This window comes from Podospora pseudopauciseta (assembly GCF_035222475.1).
Source record: "Podospora pseudopauciseta strain CBS 411.78 chromosome 5 map unlocalized CBS411.78m_5.2, whole genome shotgun sequence".
Classification (NCBI taxonomy): domain Eukaryota; kingdom Fungi; phylum Ascomycota; class Sordariomycetes; order Sordariales; family Podosporaceae; genus Podospora; species Podospora pseudopauciseta.
The window spans coordinates 1659034-1675928 of record NW_026946666.1 but is presented as its reverse complement, the minus strand read 5'-3'; the positions used below and the strand labels follow the sequence as shown (position 1 = coordinate 1675928).

Here is a 16895-nt window from a genome sequence, read left to right as displayed (position 1 = left end):
GCAACCTGTGGGCCTTACAGAAAAGGTGGGACCAGATGAACTGGGAGCAACCACAGAATTGGAGGCGATACCACCCTCCCTTCCGCATTTACCGGTATCAAAAACCGGCAAATTCACAGAACTCACAGAAGTGCACTCCGACGAGGTTACAGAAGGCATAAAAGTATGGAAAAAACTTGCTTCAAGTCTCTCCCTAGTACCTACATAAACGAATGAACGCGCAGACACTATGAAAAGACACGAAGAAGTTGACTGGCTTCGAACAAGCCGTTTCTTCGATATCCCCAAGTTACCTGAGTTGAAGTCTTATACTTGACGGGGATTTCGATTTCTAGGTAATGACCTTACTCCGCCCGCTGCCTTTTACTAGCACCACCAAGTTCCATCAGAGCTAGGGTAATCTCTTCATTGTCGTTCTGCACGGCGACGTGCAGGGGCGTTCCTCCATTGTCATCATGCTGCTGCGGAAGAGCATCGGGACTGGCCTCTACGACCCTCTTGAGGATGTTGGCATCAGATTGTGCGCAAGCGAAGTGAACAATGTTTCTGCCCTTGCTATCCGACAAATTGACGTCTGCGCCATGACTGAGGAGAAGATTCAGAAGTTCCATGTTGGAAGTTAGGACGGCCCTCCGTAGGGGCCAAAATTTGGGTTTGGTTGTAATATTGGGGTCCGCCCCGGCTTCCAGGAGGAGTCGTATCATTCTCGGATCGCACTCCGTGGCAGCCGCATGGATAGCCTTCTTTCCGTCGTTGTTTGCTACGTCAACTTGGGCACCGTGTTTGAGGAGCAACTGCGTGACCTCGACCTGCTGGAACACAGAACATGAAATCAGTGAGATATCACCATCGTCATCAGCACCATTCGGGTCGGCCCCTTTTTCGAGCAGTAGCTGGATGATGCCCATCGACTCGTCCCGCTCTTTCCTTCCTCTTTGCCAGATCAGCAGGGTAAGAGGCGTGGAGTATAATAAACTGCGAGGTTCCGGATCCGCGCCGCAGGACAAAAGGACCTCAGCAGCGTCACGGTGACCCCCCATGCGGGCTATCAAGCAATGGCGTTACGTCCATTTTCCCACGGACGTTGGGATCAACTCCGTTCTGGAGCACATAGCGGCAAATCAGAGCATGTCCTTTACGAAAGATGCCATAGCTAGCTGCGTGGCCTACCCTTCGGTGCTGAGGAGCTCCGTTTTTCTGACTCGAGCAGGCTTTCTAAGAAGGATATAAGCCCTGCAGATCGAGACCGTCTCGGTGCGTTGCCAGCGGAAGGGGTCCCCATTGTTCTATCAGTTAGGTATGATCAAGCGGCGGGAACAGTCTTGTGTATTTCTGGACGTCCGAAATTTTCATCCACGAGCCAGACTTGGCAGTCGCACCAGCCTGCATTGGTGAAGATTGGTTCCAGCCGCAATCAGCTGATGGTACCCCGTCTTGAGGTCCAGCAAGTGTCACAAACGTGGCTAGGTGTGTACCAAACGCCCAGACGTCGTTGGCACATTAGTAAGGGGTTCTGCAACTCGAGGGCTAATGGATAGCAAATGAGGCAAAGAGGAGTAGACGGCAATGTGGCCATTGACCAAGGCTTTGAGCCCATTATGAGGATGAACGAGATTCGGGTACAGGTAGGCTTTAGTACGTGCAAGAACATCCACACAAGTACCTGGACAGTGATATTCTGTCTAGGTAGGTGGGTAGCTTAGCTAATAATGTCCCCCCTACACATGGAGTAACTTCAACTCTTGGACAACGTCCGAATAGAAACGCTCTTGAACGGACATATCTCTCTCAAGGTTGACTTCGCCGAGTCCCGGCTCTGGGAGATCCAAACCACTAAGGCAGGCCTCCATCACATCGCACACAGTGTCCCCCCATGTTAAATCGAACCTTTGGCAGGACATGAGACTCCAACAGACGTCTCTTCACAGGCATTGTGTCCCTAAGACTTGCCTGCTCTAGGTCAACCCGCAGAATGGCATGGACGGGCTGCCAGCACGCAATCTCAACCCGAATCACACCGAGGGCGTAGATGTCGTGCTCCTTCCTATACGACTCGGAGCCTTGCTCGCTGTCTTCGGCTCTCCGGCCAGGGTCCGCTTGCACGCGCGGTTGCTTGTAGAGGTCGTGAGCAGGATTCGGCCAGCTGGGCGATGTCCAGCTTGGCTCAAACTGGGGCTGGGCGAGCTCAAACCCAGAGATGACTGGCTGTCGAAATACTGCCCCCGGTGTGCCACTGTGAGCGTCGGGGAAGGAACAGAACATTGTGTCTTCGCAACCCCTTATGCAGACAATTCACAGCGTGTAGCCGACTGAAGCTCTCGGCCAGTGTGAGGGCCAGGGCCGCCCTGTCTGTCAGACTGGGCATACTCAGAGGCGCCTGGGTGTCTATCAGGAGAAACCCCACAGACACGTCGGCCGGGCTCCCGAATCAAAGCCTCCTGGGCTTGGCAAAGACGAAGCCATAGCGGTAGTCGCGGGTCCCCTTTCTGGTCGTCTCAGAGGAGATGTCCTCACGAAGATAGCCGAGGCTCTGCGCCGCATTGAAAAGCCGTGTGTTTTTGCTATGCTTCAGCAACGTCACTAACGCATTGAGCCTTCTGGTCTGCCACCGTCAGCCATCCACTAATCTGGGAGTCCCGAGATGAGAATTAGGGCTATTACTTGCCTTGTATACCACCAGCAAAGAGCTGAAGCTCAAGGAGACAGCAGCGAAAGTTCTCTCGGCCATTGCTTGGAGCGCACTAACTTATCTTACCGATGAAGGAGAAGAAAAGACCATGAAAGAGCCAGGCGAGGAAGAAACCAACACAGCCTACCTGAGAGGCAAAATAGACGTATAAGGAAAAAAACAAAAGAAACCGAACATCAGAGCACACAAGTTCAGCAGCTCCAGAAAAGAGTCTCATCTCAACGATCACACAGGTCACGTACCTTTCCAGGTAGGTAGGTAGGTAGGTGCCCGTTTCACTACGTGGAGACAATCCAATCGACTCTAACCATGAATGAAAAGGGGCCGCTATCAACGGTCAATGGTATTGATAGCGAGCTACCCTTTCGACGCTTCGCAAGAGACAACTGAGACAACAGAGGATGGATCCTCGCGCTTTGACGCGAAACTGACCGACGATGGAAGCAAAGCCATGATCAGATGCTACCCTCGGACCGACGGGCGTTGCTATCCCCACGAGTTCACCAGCAGCACCAAGACCGGGATATGATGGGGAGGGGCGCCTATGGGGATGTATTTTGGGTAGAATGCACGCTGTGCCATAACGTTCGTGTCGCCTGGTGTGGTTGTGTGACGATGGTCGCTGACGGAGATGAGCTCTGAAACTTTGCCAAAAAGGTCATTCGGTTTCCCCCATGGATACAGCAGAGGGCACGCGAGAAGCATATACGGGACACAGATATGGAGCTTTGATGTTACATGACGTTGGACCATCCCCGCATTATCCAATATGTTCATCACGAACTCAGCGACACCAAGATGGAGATATACACCGAGTTCTGTCAATTCAAGGAACTGGAGGCAACTCTGGAAAAGAACACGTGAGTCATGCCGCCATGGAGCTCGTCGCTCTGCCCGGTTTCTGCGGCTAACTCCCCGGTCCTTGCCGGCTTTCGACAGTGTGATGTTTCCAGACAATGTGGCTTGGACTTTTGTCGAGGCCTTGGGATCAGCTTTGTCACGCTGCCATTACGGACTCGAGGCAACTCGGAACAACGGCTCTCTCCATGGATACAGTAGCTTCCCGTCAGGGTGGCACACCATTCTGCACCGGGATGTAAAACCAGGAAACGGTGAGCTCCCTTGGCCGGCTTCTTTCGCTCCCATCAGAGCTCGAACAGGGCCTAACTGCATCTTCAAAGTTCTGATCGCACTCCGAAACTCGGTGGAAGTCGATTTGATCACCAGGCTGGAGGACTCTGGAACTTCTTTTCAGCTGGAGGATGGCGGCGCGCTGCCAACAAGCCATGCAGGTACAAGAGTTTATTGGGCACCGGTAAGGCCGAATTCATACCACTCTTCCGAGAGCTTTCTCTCTAGGATGCGATGACCGACATTCAGCGCAAGAAATAGCCGAGCAGTCGGAGCGTTTCGAAGGCCACATTACCAAGTGGTCCTCCAAGGGCGACATAAGGGTTGTCGGTGCCATTCTGCACCGCATCCTCACCAAGGAGAGCCCTCGCACAGCACACCGACGTAAAGACCGTGTCATCAGTCGTCTCATACTTCGTCATGAAGCACCTTCCGCTGCTGGCCGCGATGTCCACCCCGTTCGGGCCCAAGGAGGTCGTCTTGATCATGTCCTTATGCAGGATCCACTGCCCTGCCGAGATCTCAGCCTGCTACATGCAGCTGTGTCAGGGGTTTGACAGCAACATGGCTGGCTATACAGTCTTTCACGCGCTTGTGGGGACATTTCTAAACTGTTTCGATATCCACCAGCTTGCATGGCAGGAGTCCGAGTGGCCGCAGGCAAAGTACATGCTGCACTTGGTGGTCAAAAGGAACAACCTTGGACTTTTGCCGAGCACGGTGGCCGCGCAACAAGGAAATATGAATCTATGCCTGCAACTGACAGAACTCAAGTGAGGCTTTGTCTCTTGTGACACTTGTTTCTCAGTCTAAGACGGGCAACATGCTGAGCTAACCTGTTACGGCACGCTGGCAAAGATGAATCCAGGGCAGAGACGGCAAAGAGAGCGTCGAATGCTGCCCTGAAGGCTCCGGAGAAGCGCTTGGAGGCTTCGGCGCACAAGAAGTTTGAGTTCATGTTCAAGATGCTCACCTCGGGGAACTCTGACCATCTCGTGATCCCCCTCACACACATGCAGACAGCGTTGATCGACGCGGCGCAGCTGGGCTATCGGAACATTGTGCGCAAGCTGCTGGAGATTGGCGTGCCTGTTTCCATCAGGGTTCGCCGCAACGAGACGGCGTTGCATATCTTTGCACACGCAGGAGATGTGTCCATCATTAAGCTCCTCCTTGAACGCGGTGCCGAGGTCGATGCTAAGGACCGGGTGGGAACACGCCTTTGCGCTGGGCTTTTTGGGCTGGGAGGTTTGATACAGCCAGGAGTTGCTATTGAAGGGGGCCAAGGTCAACGCACAGGACAAGTCGCCCAGAATAGCCCTCTTTGGAGCCGCGGGAGGAGGTTATGCTGACGTTGTTCGCCTCTTGCTGGCTCGCGGCGCAGATAAATCGCTCCGTGGTGGCAAAGACAGCCAAACTCCTCTAGAGAAGGCCGTCAAAAAGAGGCAGAATGCTGTAGTTGAACTATTGGAGGAATCGAAGTAAACAATTTCGAGCAGGTGAACTGAAAGACAAGGTAATCTCGTCTGCCCGGGAAACGGTCCATGTCGTTAGTGCTCTGCAGGTGTCAAGATCACTATTTTCATTTTCAGCTACGTGAGGTACTCCCCATCCCAATGACACAAGCCTTCCATTATCAACCAGAACCGGTCTTTACATGAGCCTGACTCTCAGCATGATCATCTGCCCCAGGCCCAGGAATAGGAACCAACACCGGCACCGGCATTCCGGCCACAGGCGGCGACACAACCCTCCCTTCGGCATTCACCGGCGTCAAAACCGGCGAGTTGACAGAACTTACAGTATCACCCCTCGTCATCGCTGACAGACTACTCCCCTCTGCAGAACTAGTCGGACTCTCCCCCTCCTCATTTTCCACCTCCTCACTCGCAACCCCACCCCCTTTCTTGACACTCTGCGCATCCATCTCATACCTCGAAGTATCAGTCGCCATTTCCACGCGGTACCACTGCCCATCCATCTCATACAGCGTCCCCGGCGCAAGCTCAAACTTGGGCGCAGCAGCTGGCGACTGAGGCAAAACAGCCGAGGCATATGTCGGCGGCGGAAGTGACGCTTCATTATTCTCCGTCTTTGGCTCAGGTGACTCGTCCCCTTGTTGTTGTTGTTGTTGCTGCCGCTGTCTTGTCCGCCGCCAGTACCACCAGAAAACCCCCATCGCAATCCCAAAAAGCACTGACCCGACAACGGCGACAATGATCCCTATCATTGCTCCCTGTGAGAGACCGCCGCTTGGGGCCGCCTCTGGAGCCGCCCCGGCCCCCGCCCCCGGACTCGAACCCGCCCCGGGAGTAGGCAACACCGCTGAAGCCCAACCCCATCAGTACACTTCCCGAAAATCATCAAGATGGGATGGGGGGTGGGGGAGGGGATACCAACCAGGCATAGCATCATGATTACAAGCATACACCCCCGAGCAAATCGTATCATTGTTGTAGCGATACAGATCAAACTTGAACCTCTGCCAACAAGTAAAATTCCCGTAGCCGTTGTCACCCGTCCCGGCAAACTGCCCGTCGCCTACCTTGGGGCCGAGCCAGGCGGTGAAGGTAACGTTGCTGTTGTAGAAGAGGGCAGAGGTCTCGGTGTTGATCCAGAGGGCGGTTTGACCGGGGGGTGTCTCCACTATAGCGACGTCGCCGGGGATGGGGCCGGGGTCGCCGACGTAGTAGGCCATCTGGGAGGAGACGACGTTTTTGCGGTCGCGACAGTCGGCTAGGACGACGTGTTCGCCCGGGATGCGCTTTTTGATGGTGGGGTGGGTGATGGATCGGGGGGGGTTGGAGGCATGGTGGTGATGGGGCTGGAGGGTGGTGGTGCTGGTGGTGGTTAGCGGAACTTGGAGGAGGATGTGGAGGAGGAAGACGAGGAGGCAGGTTGTTGCTCCTAGGATGCGAACGGTGCTCCTTAGGTCACGGCGGTGTTGTTGTTGCGGCTGGGTGGAGTCAGCATGTTGTGCTGCTTCCTCCATGTCCCTGGAGCTGGCCAAGAAGGGAGCTTTCTCTCGTTGGTCCATAGCGGGCGGGTGGATCTGAGAATCCTTCCCAAGCTGTCGGGTAGCTAGGTATGTCGGTTCGATGCAAGTGCCGAAACACGCAAGTTGCCAGATCAGGGGCTCTTTGCAGATTATCAAGCTGAGAAGAAACAGAAGAAGAACTGAATCCCCTCAAACTGACATCTGGGAGGCTCAAGTAGCTATGTAAGCACTGACAAGACCACCACTACCTGCTCAGCTGAAGAAACCTCCTGCCTGCTCTACGAGCTGACCAATATATTTCGTCCAAAATAACCACCGCCATCCCTCCGACCCCCAAGACAGGTTTAGACAATCCAGATGCACTTGTAGAAAGCCACCCAAGAAAATGTGAGCATCGGGGATTTTGTCAGACCAATGAAACCACCCTTCCGAGATGTGTTGACATGCATGCTGCAGTGGGTGCTTACTCATGTCCTGAGTTTGATGCCGTAAAGGCTGATGATCGACCCTGTCAAGTGAGAAGTGGCGGGCGGCACAGGCATCAGATACAAACACCGAACGAGGAAGTGCCTAGGTGGACTGGACGGTATCCTCCGCGGACAGATAATGGCCCAGCATAAGGTTCATCAAGCATAAAGTGCGGGACAACCCGTGAGGAGATTGGCGTTCAGCCCTGAGACTTGGCGGACTTGGCTGATAAGATTGGCCATGGGTGGTCCTTTTGAAAGGGTGGTGTGAGTGTGTCATCAGCAATTTAGGGAATACTCAGGTATGTACGACTGGGAATAGGGCATCCCTTCTCGCCAAACAGGACGATATAGCACTGTTCTGAGCATGTAATGCACAACTGTTGGCGAGCAGCAATAAAGGCAAAAGTTGCGCCATCTCCAAATCTATTGGGAACAAGAACTTCCTGCCAACTACGTTACGTGCATATGTTTTCAGTCGTCATAATTGTCGTCTTCTCGTAGATCACGAGCAGCATGCTCTGGCTTTGACGCCTGTACGTTTCCGCCAGTAACGGCAACGTGTGCCTTCACCAACACATCGTCCCATCCCTTCGTCAAGGCACCAAAGATCATGTATGAAATCTTCTCATCTCTCTCCCTAGGCAGCCGCCCATCATCAGCACCCACGATAGCCACAGGTTTTACCCAGCCATGGTCCTGAACCATATGCGGTCTCTCGTCGTCCTCATAAAATTCTTTTATGTGGCATTCTGGAATGTACATGCGCATCTTCAACTTGAGCCCGAAGGCGTCGTCGTCAAGGGTCCAGACGGCCCGTGTCAAGTCTCCCCCCGCCTCCTGGGTCAAAGAAGAACTGATAACTGGCCTGAAAACAGCCATGAGTGTATTGAAAGCTGTGTTGGGGGTCCCTGGCTTCACCTGACATTGACCCACGCAGGCGACGGTGGCACTACGCCAGGCTTGGGCTTTTTCTGGGTCAACTAGACAGAAAGCGTTGTTTGATTCAAGGACATGGAATGCAAGGGAAAAAGAGGCATACCATTATACGAGCTGACAAGACGTTCAAATGCCTCCAAGCCCGACTCGACATAATGCGGCTGGTTTGAAGAGTCAGACTCGATCGTGATACCCTCGAGCCCGTAAGTTTCTCTGCTGAAAATGGTACCCAACAGCTTCTCATACCACGTCGAACGTTACGTGTTGGTTCGATCCAAGACTGGCTGCGAGCCCCAGCCTTCGTGGCTGTAGAGAGTTGGCATGTATTCATCCTGCTGTTCTTGGTCGTCGAGAACCGCCGGCGACTCGAGGTCGTACCAAGCCCTGTTTCAGATCACTTTGTCGATATCCTCCCGCAGGTCCACGAAACGGCTAATAAGCTCTTGGTCGGTGACCCGGTTGACACTTGTCGTGCCAGGTTCAGGTTGAGGGGAGCTGGTGCTAATGCTTTCGTGCTCGTTGTCCCGAAGACTGTTGATTTCATCCTGCAGTTCCTGAATTCTGAACTGGCATTGAACTTCCTTCAGCTACTTCTCCTCTCGCTCGACGGATAATTGCTTTTGTAGATTGGGGATTGTGCGGTTTGGTTTGTCGACGTCGGGTGTCATTTCGGAACCTCCCTCGACACCAGCAGGCGGCCTTGATCGTTCGGCCGCTAGTTCTTGTTCTAAACGTTCGAATTGGGCCTCTAACTCCTGATTATAAAATTCAGCAGCTTGATTTTGTGACTGTAAGCGAGTTACTTCGCGCTCTGCGTTGTCCCTCTGGGTATGTAGTCTTTCGATTTTGCGCAGCAAGTCTTGTGTCTCGGCAGGACTTCTGTTGTCTTCAACTGCCGGCGATACTTGGGAGTTCTTTGGATTGATTCCTGAGGTGTTTCTTGGATCGCTCCCTGAGATGTCTCATGGATGGCCCCCTGAGGTGTTCCTGGGATCGCTCCCTCGGGGCTTTCTTGGATCGTTGCCTGAGATCTTCCTTGGAACGCTCCCTGAGGGTTTTCTTGGTTCGCTCCCTCAGGTGGTCCTTGGTTAGCTACCTGGGACACTCCTTGGTTCGCTGCCTGAGGTGTTTCTTGGGGCAGTGGTGGCGGTGGTTCTTTAGGCGGCGGCGGAGGTGGTTGTTGAGGTGGCGATGGTTGTTGAGGTGTTGGTTACGGCGTTCCTTGGGTTAGTCCATAGGAACTCCTCTGCTGCGCTGTATAGGATTGTCTTCGGTTGTTCCTTGCTGCGTTGTATAGGATGATCCATAAAGCGTTCTTTGCTGCGTTGTGTAGGATTGTCCTTGGCCTGTTCCTTGATTCGTTCCGTGATTCGTTCCTTGATTCGTTCCTTGCTTTGTTCCATAGTTTGTTCCATAGGAGGCCGTTTCTTGGTGTGTTCCCTGTGTTCCATAGGTTGGTCGATGGGGCGTTTGTGGTCCAAGGGACGCTCCTTGTGTTCCACTCCCAACTTGCTGTGAACGCATGGCGTTTGTGTTGCGCTCCAACTCCTCCTTGTCGGCTTGAATCTTTCTTATTTCATCCTTCAACCGTCTCACCTCATCTCCCCGCGCTCTCCCGGCATTCAATTCGTTCTGCAAACGCTCCATGTCATCACGCAGCCTGTCTCTTTCAGACACTAGTTGTCGATGACCCTCATATCTATCCAATCGCAGGTTGTCTGACCCCTTGTTGATACGCTCATTCTCCTTACGCAGCTCTTTGTTTTGGGACCGACAGATTGTTGCTTGACGACCGCTCTCTTGGATATTGAATTCTAGCTTGATCAACTCCTGCTGTAGACGTTCGTTCTTCTCGCGGATTTTGCTTGTTTGAATTGAAAAGACTGATATTTGGCGATCGCTCGCGGCTTTTTGAAATCGCAGGGTGATCAATTCCTTCTGTAAACGGTAGATCTCATCGTTCAGCCCGGCAATCTCAGCGGCCGAAGTTGCCTTGTACCGTGTATTATGAGCTTGTTGCAATTGCAGTTTGGCTATTTCTGTTCGCAAATGCTTAATTGTTGGCGACTAATTCTTTTCCGAGTTCTTCGCCAAGGGGTGGGGAGGGAGTCAATGCCGGGGGTTGGAGGGGGCGGAGGGGGTGTAGCTTTCGGCGGAACCTGGTAGGCCTTCTGTTAGACATTGTTTATGTTCATCTGTCGAGCTATTCCACTGACCGTATTGGCCCCTTTGGCCCCTGGGATGGTTCTCGTGACGAAGTCGCTGTGAAGGCTCTCGATCTGATCACTCAGAATAGCCATGCGAGTCTGGATATCTACCATGCCATCTTGGACAGTGTTGGTCGGCTCATGCATCTCCAGGTTGGTGTGCTCGAGTTGGTCCGGGAAGTGAATCGGGAATTGTACCGAGACCTGGGGCACCGCGCTTTTCTAGCTTCTCATGCGCCAGCCTTTGGCCAATTCGGACATCGTGGCAACGACGGATACCAAGGTAGGTAGTGAGCCAGTTACTCTAGGGATGAGTTCATGTTTTCCTGGCAGATGAAGTAAAGTTTTAAAGAAGAAGAAGTGTTGCCTTAGCTGTGGCTACCTACAGGAATGAAAGCATTGTCTGCTTGCCCCCACATTCACACCAGTCTTTGTTCCTTTCGTCGAGTTTAGTTCCCCAACTCAGACCCGCCTTTGACACTTCCATTGATGCGTTTGAGATTGGCCTCGAGCCCACATCTTGTACCCCACGTCGTTTTTTATTGCCGTTGATTGGGTCTGAGGACTACCTGTACATTCACTCAGTGTAATGACTCAAATGTAAACATTCCCATACCCATCCCCCGGCCCCCTAACCACATCCACCCTCTCCGGGTGCACAACCGGGCTCCCATTAAACTCTGCCGGCGCCTCCGGCAACGGCATACCCCTCCACACCCCCTGAAGCCTCTTCGCCGTCCTTAAAAACCTCGCCCTCGCCTCGGGCCAGCCCCGCGCGACGAGCTTACCCCCCCGCTTAACCCACTTCCCATCCACCAACACAGCGTCAATATCACCCACACTTGCATGAAGAATCACGGCAGCAACAGGATCAACCCACCCCAGCATCCCCGGCGAATCCCCATCCCACACCACCAAGTCAGCCTTCCCACCCACAAAAATCCCACCCAAATCATCACGTCTCAGCGCCAGGGCCCCGTTCCTAGTAGCGAGCAGGAATGCCTGCTCGACCGACATGGGATTGCTAGCTGGTAGCTTTCCCTGCTCGAGCACGTCAAGATAGCGCTCGTACCGCGCCTGTTGAAGCCAGATGCGGGCTTGGGTGAGGATGTCGGTGCTGAATGTGATGTGAGTGTCGATGCCGAGGGAGGCTTGGTCCTGGATGGAGTAGGCGACTGGGTGAGTTTGGCCGTAGTGCATCTCTGACTCGGGGGTGATGGAGACGTACTGATTGGTGGACCGTAGCAGGTCGGCGCCGGTGGGGGTGAGGAAGGAGGCGTGGGAGAAGACGATGGGGGTGGAGATGTTGAGGTAGTTTAGGGCGTGGATGTCTTCGGGGGAGTTGCTGACTGAGGTTCCATGGCAGGGGGGGGTTAGTGAGGTTGGAATAAGGGGAGGGGGGGTGGGGGGGATGGAAAGGGGAACACATACAGCCCCAGGGTCCTTGGAGGGAGTGGGTTGTGATGACTGATACATTGAGCTCCCTGCCAAATGCATTAGCTGTCTCGAACCAAACTGAAAGACCCTCCAGGCTGTCTCCTACCTCGCAAGCGCCATGATTTTGTTGATTTCCCCAACATTCGGGTTCGGGCCCCAGCCGTCGTAGGCAATGCCCAGAGTAGTAGGGGAGCTTCTCAGTCCTGTTTTGCCAGCCATGTTCCGGAAGACTGAATACAGCTCTTCAATTGTGATCAATCCAGTAATATTGGCAAAGGTGAATCCCCAGAACACTCTCGCCCCACTGTCGATACAGGCCTGGAGACCCGCCTCAGCAGCGTCTTTGGACCAGGTGTGAGTGGCATGGTCAAGCGAAGTCGTGACGCCCGCGTTCAGGGCCTCGTACAGACCGGCAAGCTGGCTGTCATAAATGTCTGTGGCATTCCAGAAAAAGGGGGCTACAAACGAGCTGTAGCGGCCAAAGAACTCAAGGAGGCTGGTGTTGGAGGCCATGGTCTTGAAGACTGTCTGCCATCCATGGCGGTGGGTGTCGATGAACCCTGGAGTGATGATCTTGCCGGCGATGTCGACGATCTCGGTCCGGGGAGGGATGCGGGTTGGTGTTGAATCATATACGCCAGTGATGCGGTCATTCTCGACGAGAACTGAGCCTTCCCGGAGAACGCGTAAACCTTGAGTTTGTTTGTTGAAGGCAATGACGGTTCCACCTTTGAAGAGTATCGATGCTGCGCTCGCCGCAGTGAGGAACAGGGACAAGATGGTTAATTCGTTGATGGGCTTCATCGTTGTCGATAGGGAGAGAAGAATGTCATCACCGGCCCAAGAGTTGCCCTCATATTTGACTTTCAGGTTGCGTGAGATGTCGAAGAGCTGTTCAAGCCTCTCAGCCCTCGGCCGAACCAGGCGTCTCTCTGCCGTGTGTTGAGCGGCGCAGCGAATAATATGCTCTTCGGCACTGCAAGGCATTGCAATATATGCATAGTTTGTGTAACATATCCCGTCTTGATAGCACCAACAACAACACTGTGGAAGCTTGGCGCACATTAGTATCAAGACATAACGTGTCCAACTGCATAACTTGGGCATAGACGACAAGGTCGGTGGTTCCTGTACCATGGTTCCATTGTGACTAGTTTCCTGTAGGCAGCGCCAACTTCAAGCGCTATTCTCGGTTTATGTTACCAAAAAATGTCAGCCGTCTCTTAGCTCTGACAATGAACGTTTCAACAAGCCACAGTTTCCTATGGCTTTATGGTTTTCTCGAGGAGAGACCCCTCTCAATAGACTCCAACCATCAAGAAGACTGGCAGATCCAACATATAGGCAACCGTGATCGGTGGTTTAGACACGGAGTTAGAGCAAGATAAACATAGATCTATAGCTCGCCTCAGCCACCCCCTGGTGCTCTAGCCACAAAATGGATATCCCTAGATCTTGGCATTCGTGGCTCCAAGACCCCGGATCAGGGGCAGATAACAACATCTTGCGCTCTCCACTCATTTCCGTGAGGCGAGGGTCATGTGAGCCTATGTTGTTAGCGCAAGTGTTTAGCTAAATTAGGGGGCCATGCAAACACCGACGGGGTTGGATCGGTCAAAAAGCGCTTGGCTCCGGTTCTTCAGGACAGTTCACCGCATCTCTCGCTACGTCATCAACTTCTCAAATCAACATCACCGCAACAGCCGCAGCAACAGCAACAACCGCAACCTTGAACCACCTCAACCAACCCGTCAACCACCACTTACCACAACCACAACCATGGCCTCTATCGCACTTGAACTTGAAGGTACCATGATGGCGCCAACGTGGTTTCTTTTCACCAAGTGATGAAGCTGACTCGGGGGCATCCCACCAGGTCCAAGCCAATCCATCGACGACATGCCATCATGCCTGTCCACCACACCACCAAGATCGTACGGCGAGAGAATCGCCAACATGGAAGACATGCGGAAGAACCACCAAGAAAGAGTAGCAAGGATCAAGCGTGAGCAACGACAAAAGGGCACAGACAGTGCCGAGGAGGCAATCACAACCATCAAGAACGAGCAATGATCCATTTCTTCCATGTATAAAAACACGCACTTTACCGGATTTCTTTGTATATACCTAACCGCTACAACATCATAATCATATTCCATATATCGTTCCACCCGTCATTCTTGGCCCTCCTCACATCCTCGCAGCCGCACCTTCCTCCGCCTTCCTCTCCGCAACAATATCCTCCGCCGCCTTAACACTAATCATCATAGTCGGGCAACTCGGAAACGCCCCTGGAACAACAGGAAAAGCGCTCGCATCCACCACCCTCAGCCCCCTCACCCCATGAACCCTAAACTTGCTATCCAACACAGCCATCTCCTCATCCTCCCCCCCAATCGCGCACGTGCTCGTGGCGTGATGGCTGTACGCCTGGCTCTTGAAGTACTCCTTTTGAACCTCCTCCCCACAATCCCCCGACTCCCGCCTGTCCCCCTCACAAGGATGCCTCTCCACAAACGGCGCGACTGGCTCCGGCACGGAGTTGATCGCCTCCCGCAGGATATTCGCCCCCGCGACCAGCTCCTCCAGGTCTTGATCACCCTGATTCTTGAAAAACCGGAAGTTGATCTCGGGCACGTCCTGCGGGTCGGCAGACCGGAGGGTGACGGATCCGGCTTGGGATTTGGGCTGCATGTGGACCAGGGCACAGGTGTACTGCTCGGCGCCGTGCCAGGTGGGGAAGCCGGGCCAGAAGCCCTCGAAGGAGAAGGCGCCGCACCAGGTGAAGATGTTGCGTCTCGCGTCGGGTGCGTTGGGGGTCCGGAAGACGGCCGTGATGAGGCCTGAATTGACGGGTGTTTGCCCCATGGCTAGGAGGGAACCCTCGTAGTTGTCGCCTAGGTTTTCGCCCACTCCGGGCAGGTGCTTGACGAGGGGGATGTTGAACTTGGCGAGCTCGTCTCTGGGGCCGATGCCGGAGAGTTTGAGGAGCTGGGGGGAGTTGAAGGCGCCGCCGGAGATGATGACCTCGCGGGCGGCGAGGATTTGGGATTTGGGGGCGGTTTGGCCGTTGTGTTTGGGGTCTGCTTTGTAGAGGGATTGGCCCTGCATTATTTCGACGCCGATGGCACGGGGGGTGACGCCCGGGACGCCGACGGTGGATTCGTCGAAGAGGACTCGGGTGACGAGGGTGTGGAGTTTGAGAGTCAGGGGATACTTGGCTGGGTCGGCGAGGGTGGCGCGGACGTAGTTGTTGGGGGAGTTGCGCTTGCCGGTGCTGTCGGCGTGTTGGGCGAGGTTGTAGAGGGAGGAGGTCTCGTCGAGGTTGGGGATCTCGGTCAGGATGTCGGTTCCCAGGAGGTCAGCAGCGCGGGTTTCGTCTTGGCCGGTGAGGGCGGCGAGTTTCTTGAGGATGGTGGTCGCGGGGTTGGAGCTGTTGCGCGCCCAGTCTGTTGGGCCGACCGAGGTCGCGAGCCAGCCGTCGTATCCTCTGTTGGGGTCTCCGGGGGGGAGGTACTGGTTGCGCTCGATCTTTTTGAGGTACTTGCGCATGTTGCTCGCCGACCAGCTGGCGTCACCGGTCTTGTTGACGATGATGTTCCAATCGTCGTCTGCCGGGAGGGTGCAGACGGCAGCGTTGTGCATGGCGCAACCACCCAAAACAGCAGCGCGTGGGTATTGGATGCCGAGGTACTTGGCTCCCTCTGGGGGGTCGAGGCCGACGTAAAAGGTGCCGTCGCCCGTGTCCCAGGTGGTGTGCTTGAACTTGCGGTCTTCCTCGGGATCGTCGTAGTGCTTGACCCAGAAATCCCAACGAGTGGCTTCGTCGTTGGCCGCCTCGTTGAACCAGGCGATCTCGGCGTAGGTCGGGTTGTCGCCCTCGTCACCGCCGGCTTCGATCAACAGTGTGGAGTACCCGGCCCGGGCGAGATCGGCGGCGAGGGGACCACCGCCGGGACCGCTCCCGACGACGATGTAGTCATATTCGGCGGTAGCGGTGGCCGGGGCAGCCTCTACCACGGCGACTGCCGAGATGATCAAGGCGGATAACAAACGGTAACGCATTGTGAGTGATGATGAACTTGTCTCGAGACCCTTGGACAGCGAGGATCGTGAACTACCAGGCCGGGCCACTCGAGCTTTTTGAGCTCGTGTCCCGTCATCTCATGGCCTGTGTGCCGTTGGATCGATCGAGCTGCTGCACACCACCTCGGACTCTCCAAGCGAAGCCGTCCCTTCGGCTCGGGTTCTTTTTCTTCTTCACACGTGTTTTTGGTGCCGGTAGTATGTCACCAACCGCAGCTTGCACCGACCGGCAATACCTATGCGCGGGCGAAGTGATATCGCTGTACGTATGGACCATGGATGCTTGTCTGGTTGGCTATTCAAAAGACATAATCCCGGATATTGAGGGGCCGAGATCGTCAGTTGCCCCAACTTGTGCAACCTTACATTTGTTGGAAAGTAACCCGGGTGCATTATTTGGCCTTTGGGTAAAGTGCGGGTTCGTTTATTATTCCCCTCACAAGGCGGCAGCGGAGTTACCTGCCTGTTATGTTTCCACCGACTGTGGTTTCATTTTTGTTTGTTCAAAAGTTGAAGTCGTAGTAGGTACCTGGGAGGGCAAATAGATTAGGCGGCGGTTATTGCTCTTGGCGAGGGGGAGGGGGGACAGTTCCCGGGATGTTGGGGCAGCAAGGGCTTTTGAGGGGGGGAGATATTGTAGAGTAGTAATCACGGGGTTATTACCCGAGGGGAAAAGGGACCCTTGCATAGGGTATATGTGATTTGTTAGTGTAAGCGTGCTGCAGATGTGGTTCCAGAACTCGGGAGTGTATCTCGCGGCTGATTTGTGTAGAATTGGGTTGTCTCGTGCAGGCGGACATATTCGGACGGAATGTTGAGGTGAGGAGGAAAGCCACCGGGGATGTAAATGGCGCCATGATCGTCATGGATCGAGGTGCACTCAGGTAAGCTGATGATATGGTGAGCCACCAGGTGCGGGCAGGTCCAGTGTTGATGGCTGC

The 16895-nt window shown here is 54.3% G+C and overlaps 6 protein-coding genes across 6 annotated transcripts; 1 reads left to right on the top strand and 5 right to left on the bottom strand.

Moving 5' to 3' along the window:
* Nucleotides 1-344: 344 nt before the first annotated feature.
* On the bottom strand, nucleotides 345-908 carry QC763_504180 (uncharacterized protein; the record flags this gene model as incomplete). The annotated part of the gene is made up of 1 exon (XM_062913012.1): nucleotides 345-908. One exon carries the CDS (start codon nucleotides 906-908, stop codon nucleotides 345-347), a length of 564 nt encoding a protein of 187 aa, XP_062764256.1.
* A 3359-nt stretch (nucleotides 909-4267) lies between these two features.
* QC763_504173 (uncharacterized protein) lies at nucleotides 4268-5172 on the top strand (the record flags this gene model as incomplete). The annotated part of the gene is made up of 2 exons (XM_062913011.1): nucleotides 4268-4593; nucleotides 4689-5172. 2 exons carry the CDS (start codon nucleotides 4268-4270, stop codon nucleotides 5170-5172), a joined length of 810 nt encoding a protein of 269 aa, XP_062764255.1.
* QC763_504170 (uncharacterized protein) lies at nucleotides 4809-7265 on the bottom strand. The gene is made up of 2 exons (XM_062913010.1): nucleotides 6221-7265; nucleotides 4809-6145 (listed from the first exon to the last, which is right to left on the bottom strand). The coding sequence occupies exons 1-2, from the start codon at nucleotides 6855-6857 to the stop codon at nucleotides 5457-5459; spliced, it is 1326 nt and encodes a 441-aa protein (XP_062764254.1). The 5' UTR covers nucleotides 6858-7265; the 3' UTR covers nucleotides 4809-5456.
* A 494-nt stretch (nucleotides 7266-7759) lies between these two features.
* Nucleotides 7760-8167, bottom strand: QC763_504167 (uncharacterized protein; the record flags this gene model as incomplete). The annotated part of the gene is made up of 1 exon (XM_062913009.1): nucleotides 7760-8167. The coding sequence occupies one exon, from the start codon at nucleotides 8165-8167 to the stop codon at nucleotides 7760-7762; it is 408 nt and encodes a 135-aa protein (XP_062764253.1).
* A 2156-nt stretch (nucleotides 8168-10323) lies between these two features.
* QC763_504160 (uncharacterized protein) lies at nucleotides 10324-13005 on the bottom strand (the record flags this gene model as incomplete). The annotated part of the gene is made up of 3 exons (XM_062913008.1): nucleotides 10324-11780; nucleotides 11863-11915; nucleotides 11975-13005. The coding sequence occupies 3 exons, from the start codon at nucleotides 13003-13005 to the stop codon at nucleotides 11026-11028; spliced, it is 1839 nt and encodes a 612-aa protein (XP_062764252.1). The 3' UTR covers nucleotides 10324-11025.
* Nucleotides 13006-14058: 1053 nt separating this feature from the next.
* On the bottom strand, nucleotides 14059-15933 carry QC763_504150 (uncharacterized protein; the record flags this gene model as incomplete). The annotated part of the gene is made up of 1 exon (XM_062913007.1): nucleotides 14059-15933. The coding sequence occupies one exon, from the start codon at nucleotides 15931-15933 to the stop codon at nucleotides 14059-14061; it is 1875 nt and encodes a 624-aa protein (XP_062764251.1).
* Nucleotides 15934-16895: the final 962 nt, after the last annotated feature.

Coding starts and splice junctions, on each gene's coding strand:
- QC763_504170 (XM_062913010.1), bottom strand. CDS start 6,857: ATGGACCAACGAGAGAAAGCTCCCTTCTTGGCCAGCTCCAGGGACATG. Junction 6,146..6,220: donor TAATCATGATGCTATGCCTG/GTTGGTATCCCC, acceptor GTTGGGCTTCAG/CGGTGTTGCCTACTCCCGGG.